The 14,701-nt window shown below is 38.4% G+C and overlaps 1 protein-coding gene across 1 annotated transcript in view; it reads left to right on the top strand.

Annotated features, from left to right (window-relative positions):
• Positions 1-14,701, top strand: part of GPR158 (G protein-coupled receptor 158) — a 195,026-nt gene that overhangs the window by 85,705 nt on the left and 94,620 nt on the right. Inside the window, exon 4 of the mRNA XM_061997271.1 lies at positions 6,943-7,160. Within this exon, the coding sequence (XP_061853255.1) occupies positions 6,943-7,160 (218 nt within the window). The remainder of the gene's footprint in view (positions 1-6,942; positions 7,161-14,701) is intronic.

Below are 14,701 nucleotides of genomic sequence, written 5' to 3'. Positions count from 1 at the left end.
TTCTGCACAGATTTTATACCAAAATTGTTGCAATTATTCTAGTAGATCTTGTGCTGCAGTAACAGGTGTAAAGCTGTTGCTTGAAGGTTTAATGGCATTTTTTGCCTCCTGCTTTCAAGTGAACACCATCCCCACTTCTTTGCACCATCCTTCAGCCAAAGGTTCACATTGTCAGCTCTGTGCTGCAGGATTAGTCTGTAGGAAATGCCCAGGGAATTGTAATGAGGAGTATTCACCGAGCTTGGGCCAGGACTTGAGTGCGTTATCTCCTGCCTTGTCTCGACATAGCTTTCCTGTTCCACTATAGAAATACCTCTAGTACTTTTCAACACTTAATATGTTTGGTACTCTGTGATCATGTGCAGGGTTATGTGACGTTATAAACACATGCCTCTGTGCCACAGAGCTGCAAGTAAAGCTTCCATATCCTTCCTGTATTAGTCACTCTTGAGATCTGCTTTCTTATGGAAAAGTTTATGGATATTATAGATGAAAAGTCAACAACTTTTAATATTCAGAAAGCTTTAGAATTCCCTACTTATTTGCAGCCCTGAGTTCCAGATATTAAACTCTTTGTCCTCTGTCAAGTGTTGGCCCTTTTTTTGTTGGTTTGATTTGATTTGCATGTAGATTGGCCAAGATATTTTACACCTAACTCACTATCTCTCCTACATATTTTAAATATATATATATATAAGTATCTATCATGTCTCCTGTGTGTATGTGTAGCATAAATAGCACAGACTGTTTGCTCAACAGTTTTCCTGGTGAATGTTTCTCATCTCTTTTCTTAGTGTGGAGTGTTACAGAAGGCAGCCTTATGATAGAGCTTTTTCTCTGGGCTGTGTGAATCTTTTGACAGAGTTAGGATGATGTTTGGTAGCTCCTGCAGTGCAGTAACTTATGGTGGAGTTGGGATTTAATTCCTTGAATAAGTGTACTGGAAAAAATAGTACTTAGATTTTTATGATACCAGATGCCACAGAACATGCAATAGTAACGTGTCTAGAGATTGTAAAAACATTGATTATTAGGGATGAGATCAGTTTTATCTCATATTAACTGTCTAAAATGTATAGGCTTGGTATATATTAGTCGTGTAGGTTTCAAATACAGTCAGCATTGACAGCGTGACTGCCCTGGAGAGTAATTCTGCTGCTTTAGAAAGGCAGAATTTGTCTTTAGAAGGGAAAAGTAACTTTTCTGGCAAATAACCTTTTTCCCCCCATTTAATATAGAAGGACAAGCCTGTATACATACCTTAGATCAGTTATTTAGCTTCTAAATAGCTAAGGTAGAGTGAAATTTGTGTCATAAAAGTGTTTGCGTTTGCTGATATTTTAGGGTGTGTGATCAAGAGCTGCTCTGATTTGAGCATATGTTACTCTGAGCTAACAAAAACATGAGTTTTGAAACAGTTAGTTAGAAAGAACTGCTTTAATTCATCCAGAGGCAGCTCAATCTGTTAGGCTCTAAAGGTGATTTCAGAAAGTGAACAGTGAGACAGCTAGTTTGAGACTGAGAATGACTGTGAAGTAATAGCAGAAAAAACAGTGGTTCAGGGAAACTTAGCCCTGTCATCCTGCAGCATTCTGTAAAAATCCTCACAAGATGGCATGGTTAAAATAGCTGTAGTGTGTATCTGCAGGTTGACAATTATGCTAATACAGGAATTCTAGACACGAGTCTTGCAAGCAGTTGTGACAGAAACTGTCTGACCTGAAGATCTGTTTGTGGAGATAGGTTGCTGAAGTCTGATGATAAAAGAGATGAAACTTAATAGAAACATTAATCTTTTAGAAAGTATTTCTAGTGGAAGAAGAAGAGGCAGGAAGGATTTGCAGACCTTGAGATGAGATGTAAGTTAGCAGATAGATAGAAAGAAAAAATGACAAGTTTTGTATCTCTGTTGTGTCTTGAAATGGAAGCATTTCTTAATGACAGTGAGATTCTGCACCACAGCAAAACATGGTTAACTACAGTTGCACATTGTGCCTGAAGTTTCAGAGTTTTGAAGGGATACAAGATTCTGCTTTAGGTTCAGATGGATGTTTTGGTTTGGATCTGAAAGATAGCTGTATAAACTGGCTTTGGAGGGACATTGGATGCTCTACATGGTTTGCTGGTGGGAAAACTTAAAAGATTATTTATCAACCTTCCCTGAAAACTCAGCTGGGGCGTTGGATGCCAAGATACAGTGTTGCATAAACAGTGTTTTCTGTAGGAAGCATTCTGCAAAGCGGTTGCTTTTCTGACTTAAAACAATGTGGTGATGCAGTTCCTGGGAAGGTCACACAAGTTGCATATTGACAAAACGTTTGTGTGATAGAGACATTGCTGAAATTTAGGCTGTTCTCTTGCTGAGTAGGATGCCAGGTAGGAGAGCATTTCCCTCCCAAGGCCAAATTTGTTCTTTAGAACTGACAGTGCCAAAATATGTAACTTCTCTACTTTTTCTGCATTACTTTAATAAGGACCTTGAGTACTAGTGGGGCACAGAGTTATTGGTGTATTTCCAGGGTCTGTCATCTTTTGAGGACCAAAATTGATTTTAGGAAACAGGTATTTCATGTGTGCAGGTTGCATTAACCTGTAAGTGCCTGAGTACACAATCATGCACTTTCTCCTAATGGCTCATTTTTAGGTAACATTATTAGTATAGGTAGAATGGACTAACTGCTGACTACATGCATTTTCACATTTTTGTAACACCCTTCTCCAAAGCACTTATGTTCTCTGGCTCACAGCATAATCAGGTTCTGCACTGCAAGATCCTCAGTAGAGCAGCGGTGCTTTGTTCAGTCTTTAGCAATATTGCAGAGATTCTATTCAGCTGTTGCCATTTGGATGTGGAACCTGCCCTGTGCAAAAAGGTGCTCACACCAGAGGTGGCTTTTTTGTCTGGATATGGATTTTACCATCTTTAACAGTGCTGTAATCACATAAAAAGTCCCAGAAGGGGGTTTCAGTTTGGTTGGAATTCCCATTTTTTTTACATCCGTCCTTTGTCTTTGGTTCTTGAACAGAACTTGCACATGCAGATCCTTGCAGGTATGAAGGCTGTCACTCACTGATCCCTTTCTGGGATGAGCATTATGACCATGGCTGATTAGTAGCTTTTGATGCATGTCCAGTCACATTCACATACACTGATTTAATGCAGCATTGCTGATGCTACTGGTGTTGTTCCTAATTTACTCTATTATAGAGCAAGAGCATGAAGTCTTTTGTTCTGCTCAGTGCTCAGCATGCACTGTCCTCTGTGTGTTCATCTGCTGCATTTTAGTTGGGGCCTGGGATGATTTTGTTTGGGATGGTAGCAATCCATGCCCTGATGCTCAGCAGTCTATGGTGCCATTCTTACTTTGCAGGAAGGCCAGAGCTGGCAATGTCACAGATGCTGGGGCACTCCTTGTGTAGCAGAATGTGCTTAGGAGAACCAAAGCTGAAGAGTTACCCTCAGGAGACCATTTCAAAAACAAATGAGCCCATCAGACAGAAAATTAAGACTTGGATAGAAGAGGGAAGAATATAGTAGAGGGAACATTGCTGAAGCATTTAAGCTTTTTGTTCTATTTTTTCCTGTTTGCATTTTTCTTATATTAGTTTGTGTCCCTATTCCTACTTTCTACCAATGCTTATTTTACTGCTTTTATTTTCCTTATTTTCTTTTTTCTTTGAGGATGATACTTTTTTGCACCTTCCTCATCCTCAGTTTGGAATCCTGCAGTACAGTCAGTCTTTCAATGTTTACTTTCATCTCATTTATGTCAGTGCTAAAACTGCTATTGCCTTACATGGAGCAGAATTGGCTTCTTGTCCATCTACCTTACCAGCATCTAAAATTGTTTGCCATCTTTTGGGGAGGAAAGACTGATTTTCTTCACTGGAGAAGGCACATGTAATCCCAAAGAGCTGCTGTAACAGAAGTCAAGTCACAGTGAAATCTCTAGCAGTGCTGTAAGAGGCAGTAACTTCGTGCTTGACTTGCACTGACTATGGTTGGCATTGACATGACATGGACTTTGGTCCATGGACAGGGCCAAACAAAAAAGGCAGAAATGTTCAACTGTGCAGTGGACAGCAGTGCCCTGAGACACAGAGTCAGGGCAAGGATGCAGGTGGGCAAACAGGCTCCCAGACAGTGGTAAATACAATGACCACTTCTTTCCCAAGAGCTTCTCTTGTTCTTTCTTTTTGGCAATGAGGAAGAAAAAAAAATGGGGATTATTAATAATTCTTGATCACATTATGTAAAATCTCCAGTCTTTGAATCTTTCTTATGTTAGGTATAATGAAGAATAATTTTAAAGTCAAATGATGTTCACAAGATAATCAACCATAGCAGTGCAGGCTATGAAAATCAATGATCTCCCTTTGTATATAGCAGACAGAATGATACCAGACACATCTAAGCAATGGCTTGCTGTTGCATTCTGAAGTCATATCCTTGGGATACTTAAAACATGCAACTGTTTGTTGGCTGCTATCCTTGCAGTATGTGACAAGCATACCCATGGAGAAATTTCCATATGTGACTCAGATAAGAAAATGCTTGCTAAAATGGATTATAGTGTATTTGCCACAACTTTCAAGATTGAACATTTCAGAAATAAAGTAAGAATATAAAGTTCATGACCATGCAAAATTATCAAGCTGTATTCAAATAACATTTGTGACTTAACTAATCTCATAACTTTCAGTTTGAAATGATATTTTTTTTTCCTCGGTGATTGGGTTTTTACACTGAAAATAATTCATTTGGTTACCACAATAAAAACATTTCAACAAATGGCTCATGTGTGGCTCGGCAATGTGAGGTTTTACAGACATTAAATAATAGGCCCATTGATGGGTGACTCTGAGGAAGTGATAAAGGAACAAGTGAGTGTTGGAAAAGCAGGTTGACATGAGTATAAATGTTGAAGAAATGGAGAACTCAGAGTATGTAGTGCACTTTTAGCTTGATATGGAGATAGAACACAAAAAGTTCCACTTAAATATAAGATAAAACTATTTCACTGTGAGGATGAGGGAGCAGTGGAACAGGCTGCCCAGGGAGGTTGTGGAGTCTCCTTCCTTGGAGGTCTTCAAAACCCACCTGGACATGTTCCTATGCGACCTGATCTAGGTGGAGCTGCTTCTGCAAGGGGGTTGGACTAGATGATCTCTAAAGGTCCCTTCCAACCCCTACCATTGATTATATGGGAGGTGGGAGACTATGACTTCTGTCTCTGACAGACGAGAGTGTGGGTCCTTTGCTGTAGTTGTAATTTAGAAAACAAAGATATAATGTTAAGATACAGAGAAGGTGGTTTCTGGCAAAGCTCAAGGAATGATAATGGTCAGAGGTCTGTGGGAACACCCACAGACTGGAATTTTAAAGAGAAGTTCCAACCCTAGGGTTATCTGCAGATTAGTGTTCTTTAGAGTTTCTTCACCTTCTCAGAATGCCTGACCATGGTTATTTTCCAGTATTTCCATTCCTGCCTTCCACAGTTTGGGTCAAAAACCCACACAAGATCTCTCCTTGCTGTCTGCTTATATCTAATCTGGCTACCAGCATGAGTCAGCACTACCCTGCTATATTCAGGTTTCCAACATCTTTGTTTAGAATAAATCTTCAAAGAGAAATCCACAATCTATTCTCAGACTCAAGGTGGGATGTAGGAGCAAAACACACCATTACTGGAACAGCATGTGAAATAGACAGACTTGGATATACAGCCTGATTTTGTCCCTTTCCCAGGCTTTGCCTGTCAGCTGTAGTGTGCTCTTGCACATTCATGCATAGAATTGAGAAAGCAAGAAATAATTACCCTTGTAGATAACCTTCTACTTTAAGTGTTTCAAGCTAGAAGTCTGAGAGTTTCATAAGCCAATATTTATGTGGAATAGGCTGTCACTTGAATTAAGCCTAAACAATGCATGAATTACTACTTTCATTGACAGAACAGAAGAATTTTTATCAAAGATATCAGAGGAATTCTCTAGTCTTGTGAAAAATCAGAGAAATTATCCCACATTTCAACATATTGTTGATTTGGCTTTAGCTACATTCTCGTGTTTCTGGAAGCTCCTAAGCCTGTCTTGCTCATATTAAACATTTTCAGCAAATTCAGAGGGTTTTTTTGTTGAACAATATTGTTTTTTGCACCCTTTTATTCCATTAGTTGCTTGTAGGGTAAGCAGAGTTACAGGGGATTACAGGCAAGTGTTCATGGATCAGAAAAAGTAAGAATCCTCCTGTATGCTCAGTGGTGCATTCACTTTGGACAAGATGTCAGCTCAAGAATCATTGATTTTCACAAACAAAATATTGCCAATTCTCCAGATTTCCTGCTGTGCTTGTTTGAACAATGGAAAATGATACTTAGTGTATATACTTAGTGTAAGTGCACTGGTTTTGCTTTGGGAACAGAGTAGAGCGATCATGCAACAGCATGCTGAACAAATGCTAATTAAGAAGGAGTTTATCTAATTTGAAGCTAATTAATTCACTAGATAGCATCTTTATGAAATTGAGTAGCAATCTGAAATAGGATCAGAGCTTGTACCGTAAACATTAAGTAGTTAATGGATCTGCTCTTCATGTATCTGTGTGAAATCCTTTCTTTATTCCCAAATCTTTGGTGTAATTTTTTTCCCTATTCAGAAATTTCCTCCAAATTTCCCACCCAAGTTTAATCCACTTTAAATACAATGGGAAAGTATTTGGCATTAAATAAGCTTGCTTTCCCTCAAATCTAAATTAGTCTGCATTTTCTGAATATGACAAGAGTGTGAAATGAGAAAAGCAACCCTGGCAAGCTACTTTGTAACTTCCTGAGAGATGCCAACAGGGAGGGAAAGGCAATCAGCAAGAGGACTGTGATGTTTCTGTACAGGTGAACTGCCCATCGTGTACAACTAAAGGTGTCTCCTCTTACCCTTCTCTTTCAGGAAAGGATGCAGAAAATCGCTTTTCTGGCAGTGAATTGTCAGAGGAAGTTCACACCTGCCTACCTTGCAGAGAGGGATGTTCTTACTGTACAGATGATACTCCCTGCTATGCACAGGAAGACAAGTATTTACGGCTGGCTATCATCTCATTCCAAACGCTCTGTATGCTGTTGGACTTCATAAGCATGCTCGTAGTCTACCATTTTCGCAAGGCAAAGGTAAGCAGACATGTTTTACTTTGATATTCCTGCTCATTGGGCTCCTCAGCTCAAGAGGGACAGGGAAGTGCTGGAGAGAGTCCAGCGCAGGGCCACCAAGATGATCAGGGGACTGGAACATCTTTCATATGAGGAAAGGCTGCGGGAACTGGGACTGTTTAGTCTGGAGGAGACTGAGGGGGAATCTTATTTATAAATATCTAAAGGGTGGGTGTCAGGAGGTTGGGACATCCCTTTTTTCTATAGTAGCTACAGGACAAGGGGTAATGGGATGGAGCTGAAACACAAAAAGTTCCACTTAAACATAAGAAAAAACCATTTCACTGTTTCAGTGAGGGAGCCCTGGCACAGGCTGCCCAGAGGGGTTGTGGAGGCTCCTTCCTTGGAGGTCTTCAAGACCCACCTGGACATGTTCCTGTGTGACCTGATCTAGGTGACCCTGCTTCTGCAGGGGGGTTGGACTAGATGATCTCTAAAGGTCCCTTCCAACCCTACCATTCTATGATTCTATCATTCATTGTGTGGTACAGACTCATTTATGTTAAGTGTATAGCTTCTCACTTTAACAGTCAAATTTCACAGCTCAACTCAAGGAGACAATGGGATTCCCAAACAGGAAATTGTTCGTGTGGCTTTAGAAAAAAAACCTCAAAACACAGAGCAACTTGATCTCCCAGTGAAATCTGCTTACATTCATAGAGGGTCAGCAAAAATCAAGATATGTTAAGGAGGCATGTGGGTATTTTTAGTCTCTGGATCTTGAAAGTCTGTTTTACCACTGCTGGGAATTATGTTGCATTCAATAGATTGGAGACTATTTGGAAAATAGTTATATCAAAGATAAATATTTACAAATAATTGTAGTTCCTAGAGAGTTTAAATTTAATTCTATAGTTAAAGATATTTTTTTAATCTTAAAGTATGAATATGTTAAGGAATGTCTGTAAACTGCTAATGCAGGCTACTGTTATGTTTTGTGTACTAATCTAGTGAACCTTCTGCTTTTCACATGCAGAATCATAGAATGTTAGGGGTTGGAAGAGACCTTTAGAGATCATCTAGTCCAACCCCCCTGCTAAAGCAGGTCCCTCACTCAAAATCTTTTAACATATAAGATCTCATGGAATCTCACCGTTGCCTCAGTAAATGTCAAATATTACCTGAAACTTCCAATTTACTGAAAAAAAAAAACCCAAGAAAAGAATTGAAGCTGGCACATAGTCACTACCTACATTTGGAAGACGTAGGTGTGCATACAATATGCTACATTGTTGAAATTAATAGCTTCATTGAATTTGCATAACTAAATAAGCGTTTCCATTTTGGTTTTTGGAACACTTGATCCCACAGTCTTCCTAATCCTACAGTGTGTGTGTGTGTGTGTGTTACAAATGCGTGGCTCATTTTGAAAGACTTTAATATCCTGGTAGGAAATCACCAGAATGAGCAGTAGCATTCTCTTTTTTTCCTTTTCTGTTTCTGACAGAATCTTTGTGTATAATGATATTGCATAAAATGATCCAAATTACAGACTTAATTGTATTTACATAGTTTTTCATTATGAAAAGTGTGTTGTAGGCATCTGTTTAGTTGCTTAAAGTTAGCTTAGCAGAAGAACTTCATTCCAGTTTTGTGAGGTTTTAGTCCTTGCGGTAATGTTACTCACTTTTAATGTCATAGACAACATCACAAAAGAAGCATTGCTTGTGAGCAAAAGCTTTATTCTCTAGACCTACAAAGTGAACAGCACAGATTGCTTCATGCACAGCTATTGCAAGCCTGGCTTGGGTTTTTTTTCCATAATAAGATATGGATTGTTTTATAAGGAATTTCTATATTTTCTCATAAATTGAGATCAGAGATGAGTAAAATTGCTTACACTCCTGCACTTGTACAGTTGCATATATTCTGGTATATGCCTATACTACCTTAAAAATAAGATATATCTTTATTAAACATACAACAGAAATCTTACATTTCATAAAACCTACTAGTAACAAAAGGTGCATTTGCTTTTGTAATCATAGAATCATTACAGTTGGAAAAGACCTTTAAGGTCACCGAATCCAGCCACCCACCTCACACTGCTAAGCCCATCACTAAACTAAACCATGTCCCTCAGCACCTCATCTATTTCTTCAAAGTAGGCTGTGAGCAAAGAAGCAGATGGCATCTGAATATTTAATACCAAAGCAATAAAAAAGAGTCATATTTGCATCTTTCCTTGTTTCTAAAGAACTTTTCTGTCTCAGTGAAAAGATTTGAGCTTAGTTTTTTCCAGGTTAACCTCTAACTAATGAGCATCGTGACATCTGAATGAGTGAGGACCAGACATAAACCAAAACATTCTTTTATCCACAAACATTGGATATTCCATTTCATTCATCTGGACAGAGATGGATTCAACTATCATTTCACTACCTGAGAAAGGGTTGACTTTGCTCTAAATGTATGTCACAAAGAAAAGGGAAGGAAAAATGAGACAAAATATAATATAGCGATTAACAATCCTTTCTGGTATGATCAATGTTTTCCAGGAGTACCAACTGATAAATAGATGTTCCATTGCTTTTCATGTCATTTAGTTGGGTTATTTCATGGATTCCTTTTATGTTCTTTACCTTATTGGTACAGTACAATTTTAAAAGTAAGAAGATCATGTGTGATTACCATGGAATGAGAAGCTATATAAAGGACAAACATAAACAGTGAATATTTGGAGAAGAAAATGACTGGTTACACTGGATAATGACAGAAATTTGGAGTGAAGGAAGAAATCTAGTACTCTCCACCAAGGAGAGAAAGTCATGAAAATGAAACAATAGACATTGAAATATATTCAGAATAATTACATTTTGAGAATTTCCAACTGTTATTGAAACAAACTGTGATTAGGTTAATATACCTGTCTGTGGTTAAAGTTGCTGTTAAACTGCTCATTTCCCTTGTGCTGCAGAAAAAGAGTGTTTTTTGGATCTTCTCCCACGTATGGTGTTACAATATTCAAATGGTTACAGAATGTAAATTTTAATACAGCATTTCAACAGTAAGAATTATGTACTGACAACACATCAAGAAATAATCTTCAAAAGCTTTGAAAGAGCAAAAGAGGAGACTTTTAAAAAAAGTGCTGGAGAAGAAAGAGTAGGTATATGGAGTTATATATTCAGTCGAATGAGGGCAAATGGGATCAAGTTACCACTCTAGTAAAAGTGACTGTGCAAGAGGCTACTTAATGTTTGTACTTTCCAGAGGCCCCTGGTAAATATTTACTTCAAAATGGTAAGGTCCTGAGAACTTAAGGTCTACCAACAGAAAGCACCTTTGGAAAAAAACACCCCTGGAACCTTGACTGTGATGTTGTGAGTATAATAATTTAGAGAACTAATGATAAAGATTCATAAGGACCCTTTAAATTGTGATGGAGATGACAACCCAACCTTGTTCTCAATAACATCAACATATCAGCAAGAGCAGATGCAGATCAGAAGTATTTTAGAGAAGAAATATCTCAGCTATTCAGATCATAGTGGTTGCACATGTTATGACCAAGCAGTACGTACAATGGGAACTGCTGTGAAGGAGTTGCTCATTGGTTTAGTTTCTTCAACAGTAAGGAGATTAGAACAGATGCAAGACACTTAGCAAAAGATTAGCCATTGGCAGAAGATATACTGCTCCACTTCTAAAGAACATAACAGTGAGAACAGATATGTTTTCAATGATTACTGCCAAAGTGTTATCGACAGAATGTGATGATACAGCTTCCATTTTGACATGATCTTTATTACTAGACCTAGGATGTGATAGTAATCATCTACAGAGAAATCTGTTAAATGTCAACCAAAGTGATCCACAAGTGAAAGGTCTTGACAAAATGAATGATAACAAATAGGCAAAGCCCATAGCAACCCACATGACTGGCTTCTAAAAGCCAAGCTTCTCTTTAGGGGAACTTTTAGAAGCCTCTGAAGTTTTATAGAACTTCTAAAGGTTCCCTTAAAGAGTCCTTGTCAGACTTCTGAAGGAACATCTCTACAAAACTGCTGAATTATTTACTGTGGAGTAAGTTGCTGCTTACATTAGTAGCAGTAGAGGAGGAATCTAAGATAGGAAATGTGAAGTCTGTGTTTATAAAAAATTCCTATAATGGTGACTAGAGCTAAAGATCAGTAGATCCAACTTACACACTTACAACTTCATAGAAATGGTGATGAAAACTAGAACTATTGGGTCCATGGATAAGTGTAGGAAGTGGGCTTTTGTGAGTATGTGGTGCCTTGCAAATGTATTTATAGCTCTGTAAAGGTAGTTGTAAGAGTACTGTTTCCAAGATGCACAACCAAAAGCTCTTAAAAGTTATGATCTCAAGGGGCTTGATGAGTTGCACTTCTTGTAGGTAACCAAGAGATGACAGAGCAAAAGACAGTGCAGGAAATATAGTATAAAATCATATAAGACAGTGAGTTGTTGACGTATTTGTTGGCAAAGAATGCCAAACTATAAATCAATTCAAACAGAGTTTAGAAGAAAGATCTTTTCATTACTGGCTGTTTAAACAGTGTGATTTTGAAGAAACTTCTGATGCAGGAAGTTAATAATTTTTATTGTTAGAAACTAGAAAGATGGACCAGGAAGGATCATTCTCTGCTTTTCTCCTTTAGTAACAGAGCACCAGCCATGACCTGAGGTAGGATATGAGAGCCTGAATGAGAGAGTCATTCCTGTATTATCTTTATAAAGACTCATTAAGTTAAATCATTAAGATTTCATGCCTTTTCTTGAAAGCATTGCAGTTACTCATATAGACTTGCACATTTGATAGGTGGCGAAACAAAATTCAACTCATTTTTCCAAGATACAGCTACTCCAAATTATCACCTGTACCACTGACCAAAATCTTGGCATTGTCAACCTGTAAATGAAACTGTAGATGAGTGACTTCAAGCAGTAGTTAGTGTTGTCAAACAGTACAAAATGGGACTGCAGAAAGATACTGTGAGAAAGCTCAGATCAATGTTGAGGAATTCGAGAAATTGTCAAACGCGAGTGAAAGTGACTCAGCAGCTCCAAGGTTAGCTCAGCAGCAATATTGTTAAACTACAAGAGTCACAAGTGGAGAAAATCACAGGCAGACAATGTGGCCCTTTGCCAAGAGAAGGGAGAGCTCCAAAATGATAAGAATTAAAAAAAATTGGAAGGCAGCACAGAAGGAGCAGCAGAAAAAGTGAAAAATGTAACAGGTAAAACAGATGCTACTGCTACACAGGGAAAAGACAAAGCACTTCAGGAGGATAGTCAGTGGAGCAAATGTGCCAAGCAAAGTAAAGAAGGAAAAAATATTCACAGCTAATACAGAAGGGAAAGCAGATATCAAGGAAATCTTCAACTACTCTAGACAGCCCTCATGGCAAGCAGTAGGGAAAGCTGAGAACTCTCAGCCTGGCATTAACACATGCTGCAAGAAGCTGAAAAACTCCAGGGAGATGGAAATGGATAAAATCCCACCAGAAAAGCTGACAGCAACTGACAGCACCAGTTTAATGATACTGAGGAAGCTGTGCAATGAAGCCTGGGAAAAGGAGATTTTTCCTCACTAGTGAAAACACTGGACTTTTATTAGACAGCCTTGACAGGGTGATCTCACTGGATACTCTAGCTGGGGAGATGTTGACACTCTCAACGGAGAGAGGTAAAGGGACACTGGATGCAGGACAAAGAAAAGGCTCAAATGAGGCTTTCGGTGCTTTGAATGGACTCAATATGTGTCCTAACAATCGTAGAACAGAGTATAAAGGAGTAAGTTCCTCTTATTTCTTTGGTTTTCAAAAGGCTTTGACAATGAGATAAACTCGCAGAACACCTTTCAGCCCTGTGGAATCAGATCTCTGTGGCTGTATGCAGAGGTGCAAAACATTTTGTAAGTTGAACAACTAAGAAACAAATTAGCTCAAGGTGAAAACTAGCAAACGTCTTTGTGTGCTGTGATGTTAGTATTGATTGGAAAATGCAATCATTACTACTAAAAACACGCCTAAAAAGTATGAGCTAACAAGAGTAGCTGGCAAGGCAAGGGCAGAAATTGATGATTCTAAGGCAAATATTCTCCAAACCAGGAGGCTGAACAGTGGTTCTGTAAGAAAAGCATCGACAAAATAGCCAAATTCATCTATGTGAGTAGTGTTATATGGACCAATGGAGAGCTGAAACAGATAGTAACCAGCGGTACTGATTGCACACAAGTGTAAGGGTAGCAAAGCTATATGACACCAGAAAGAAAAAGAATGTTTAAATAAATACAAATAAGCCCCAGTTTGGTTTTCTTTTATAATTTCAAAGTTAACTTAAGATTTCAAGGACTAAAATTCCTTTAGAGCCTTAGAGAGGAAACCATCTGTGCTGTGAACAGGTTCTTGAAAAAGTACCAGACCATGGAAGGATGGTACCTGCAAGGAACCTAAAGAGCTCGTCAGTTTTCAAGCTGCATTTTCAAATGAATCAAAAAGAAGTGCTGAAAATAACTGACCTTTGGATAGTGGCATGCCAACTCAAACATGGAGCTATCAGGTAGAATACAACTCCTCTGAGGAATTGTAAGTGCCGTTAAGAAATGCTAAGGACCAGTACTGACAAATGGACCGGAGAAGCTGATCTCAGTTATAGTGTATTAAAGGCTAATTTCTGCTTTGGTGATGAAGAAGAGATGAGAATGTCATGTCAGCCTCACACTATGCTTATTCAAAGGGGTCTTGTTTGCTTTGAATTTTCATTCAAATCAAAGCTAAAGGTTTCAGAATAGTTTCACTAAATCGTCTTTCCTTGTCGTGTGCTTTGGTAGGGGAACTGTAGGTGCCTGGGAGGAAACCTTTGTGGGTTCTGGTCTTTCTCTCTTCCAAATGTATTTGTGACCAGTACCTCTGGATGTAAATTCAGCACATCAAGGCAAGATTTACAGTAACCAGTATGCTTGGAAAAGCTTGTTTTCAACTCTGACGAGTAATGAAAACAATGCTCAGAGAAGAGTTTTCAAAACAGCAGTTTAGAATGATGGTGTTATACAGCATTAACAAAGATGCAGGACTGTGATAGACCCCATTGAAATGAAGGGCATTGCCCTATTGAAGACCATTTCCAATCTCAGATGTTAGAAATTTGTAACTAAACTGCTCTTCCTCCCCATGTATGAACACTCAAGAACTGTTGAACTGTTGGAAATACAGAAATAGGAATACTTTTAGTGAAAGGAGAAAAATGTATATCTAACACTTATCAAGAAATAAACTCTCAGTTAACAAGACTACATGTCTAATCATCAGCAAGAATAAATCATTCTACCTCTCTTGAGGGAACTGTGGTAAATAACAGCAACTCTCTGGTTTTCCATGATTTTTAGTCTCTGTTGAATATAGATTTCTAGTGTTTGGAGTTAGAATCATAGAATCATTACAGTTGGAAAAGACCTTTAAGATAGTTGAGTCCAACAAGTCACCTCACACTGCCAAGCCCATCACTAAACCATATCCCTCAGCACTTCATCTATG

This window comes from Colius striatus, chromosome 5 (assembly GCF_028858725.1).
Source record: "Colius striatus isolate bColStr4 chromosome 5, bColStr4.1.hap1, whole genome shotgun sequence".
Lineage (NCBI taxonomy): Eukaryota > Metazoa > Chordata > Aves > Coliiformes > Coliidae > Colius > Colius striatus.
The sequence above is the reverse complement of the archived record's forward strand: the minus strand, read 5'-3'. Positions and strand labels throughout refer to the sequence as shown.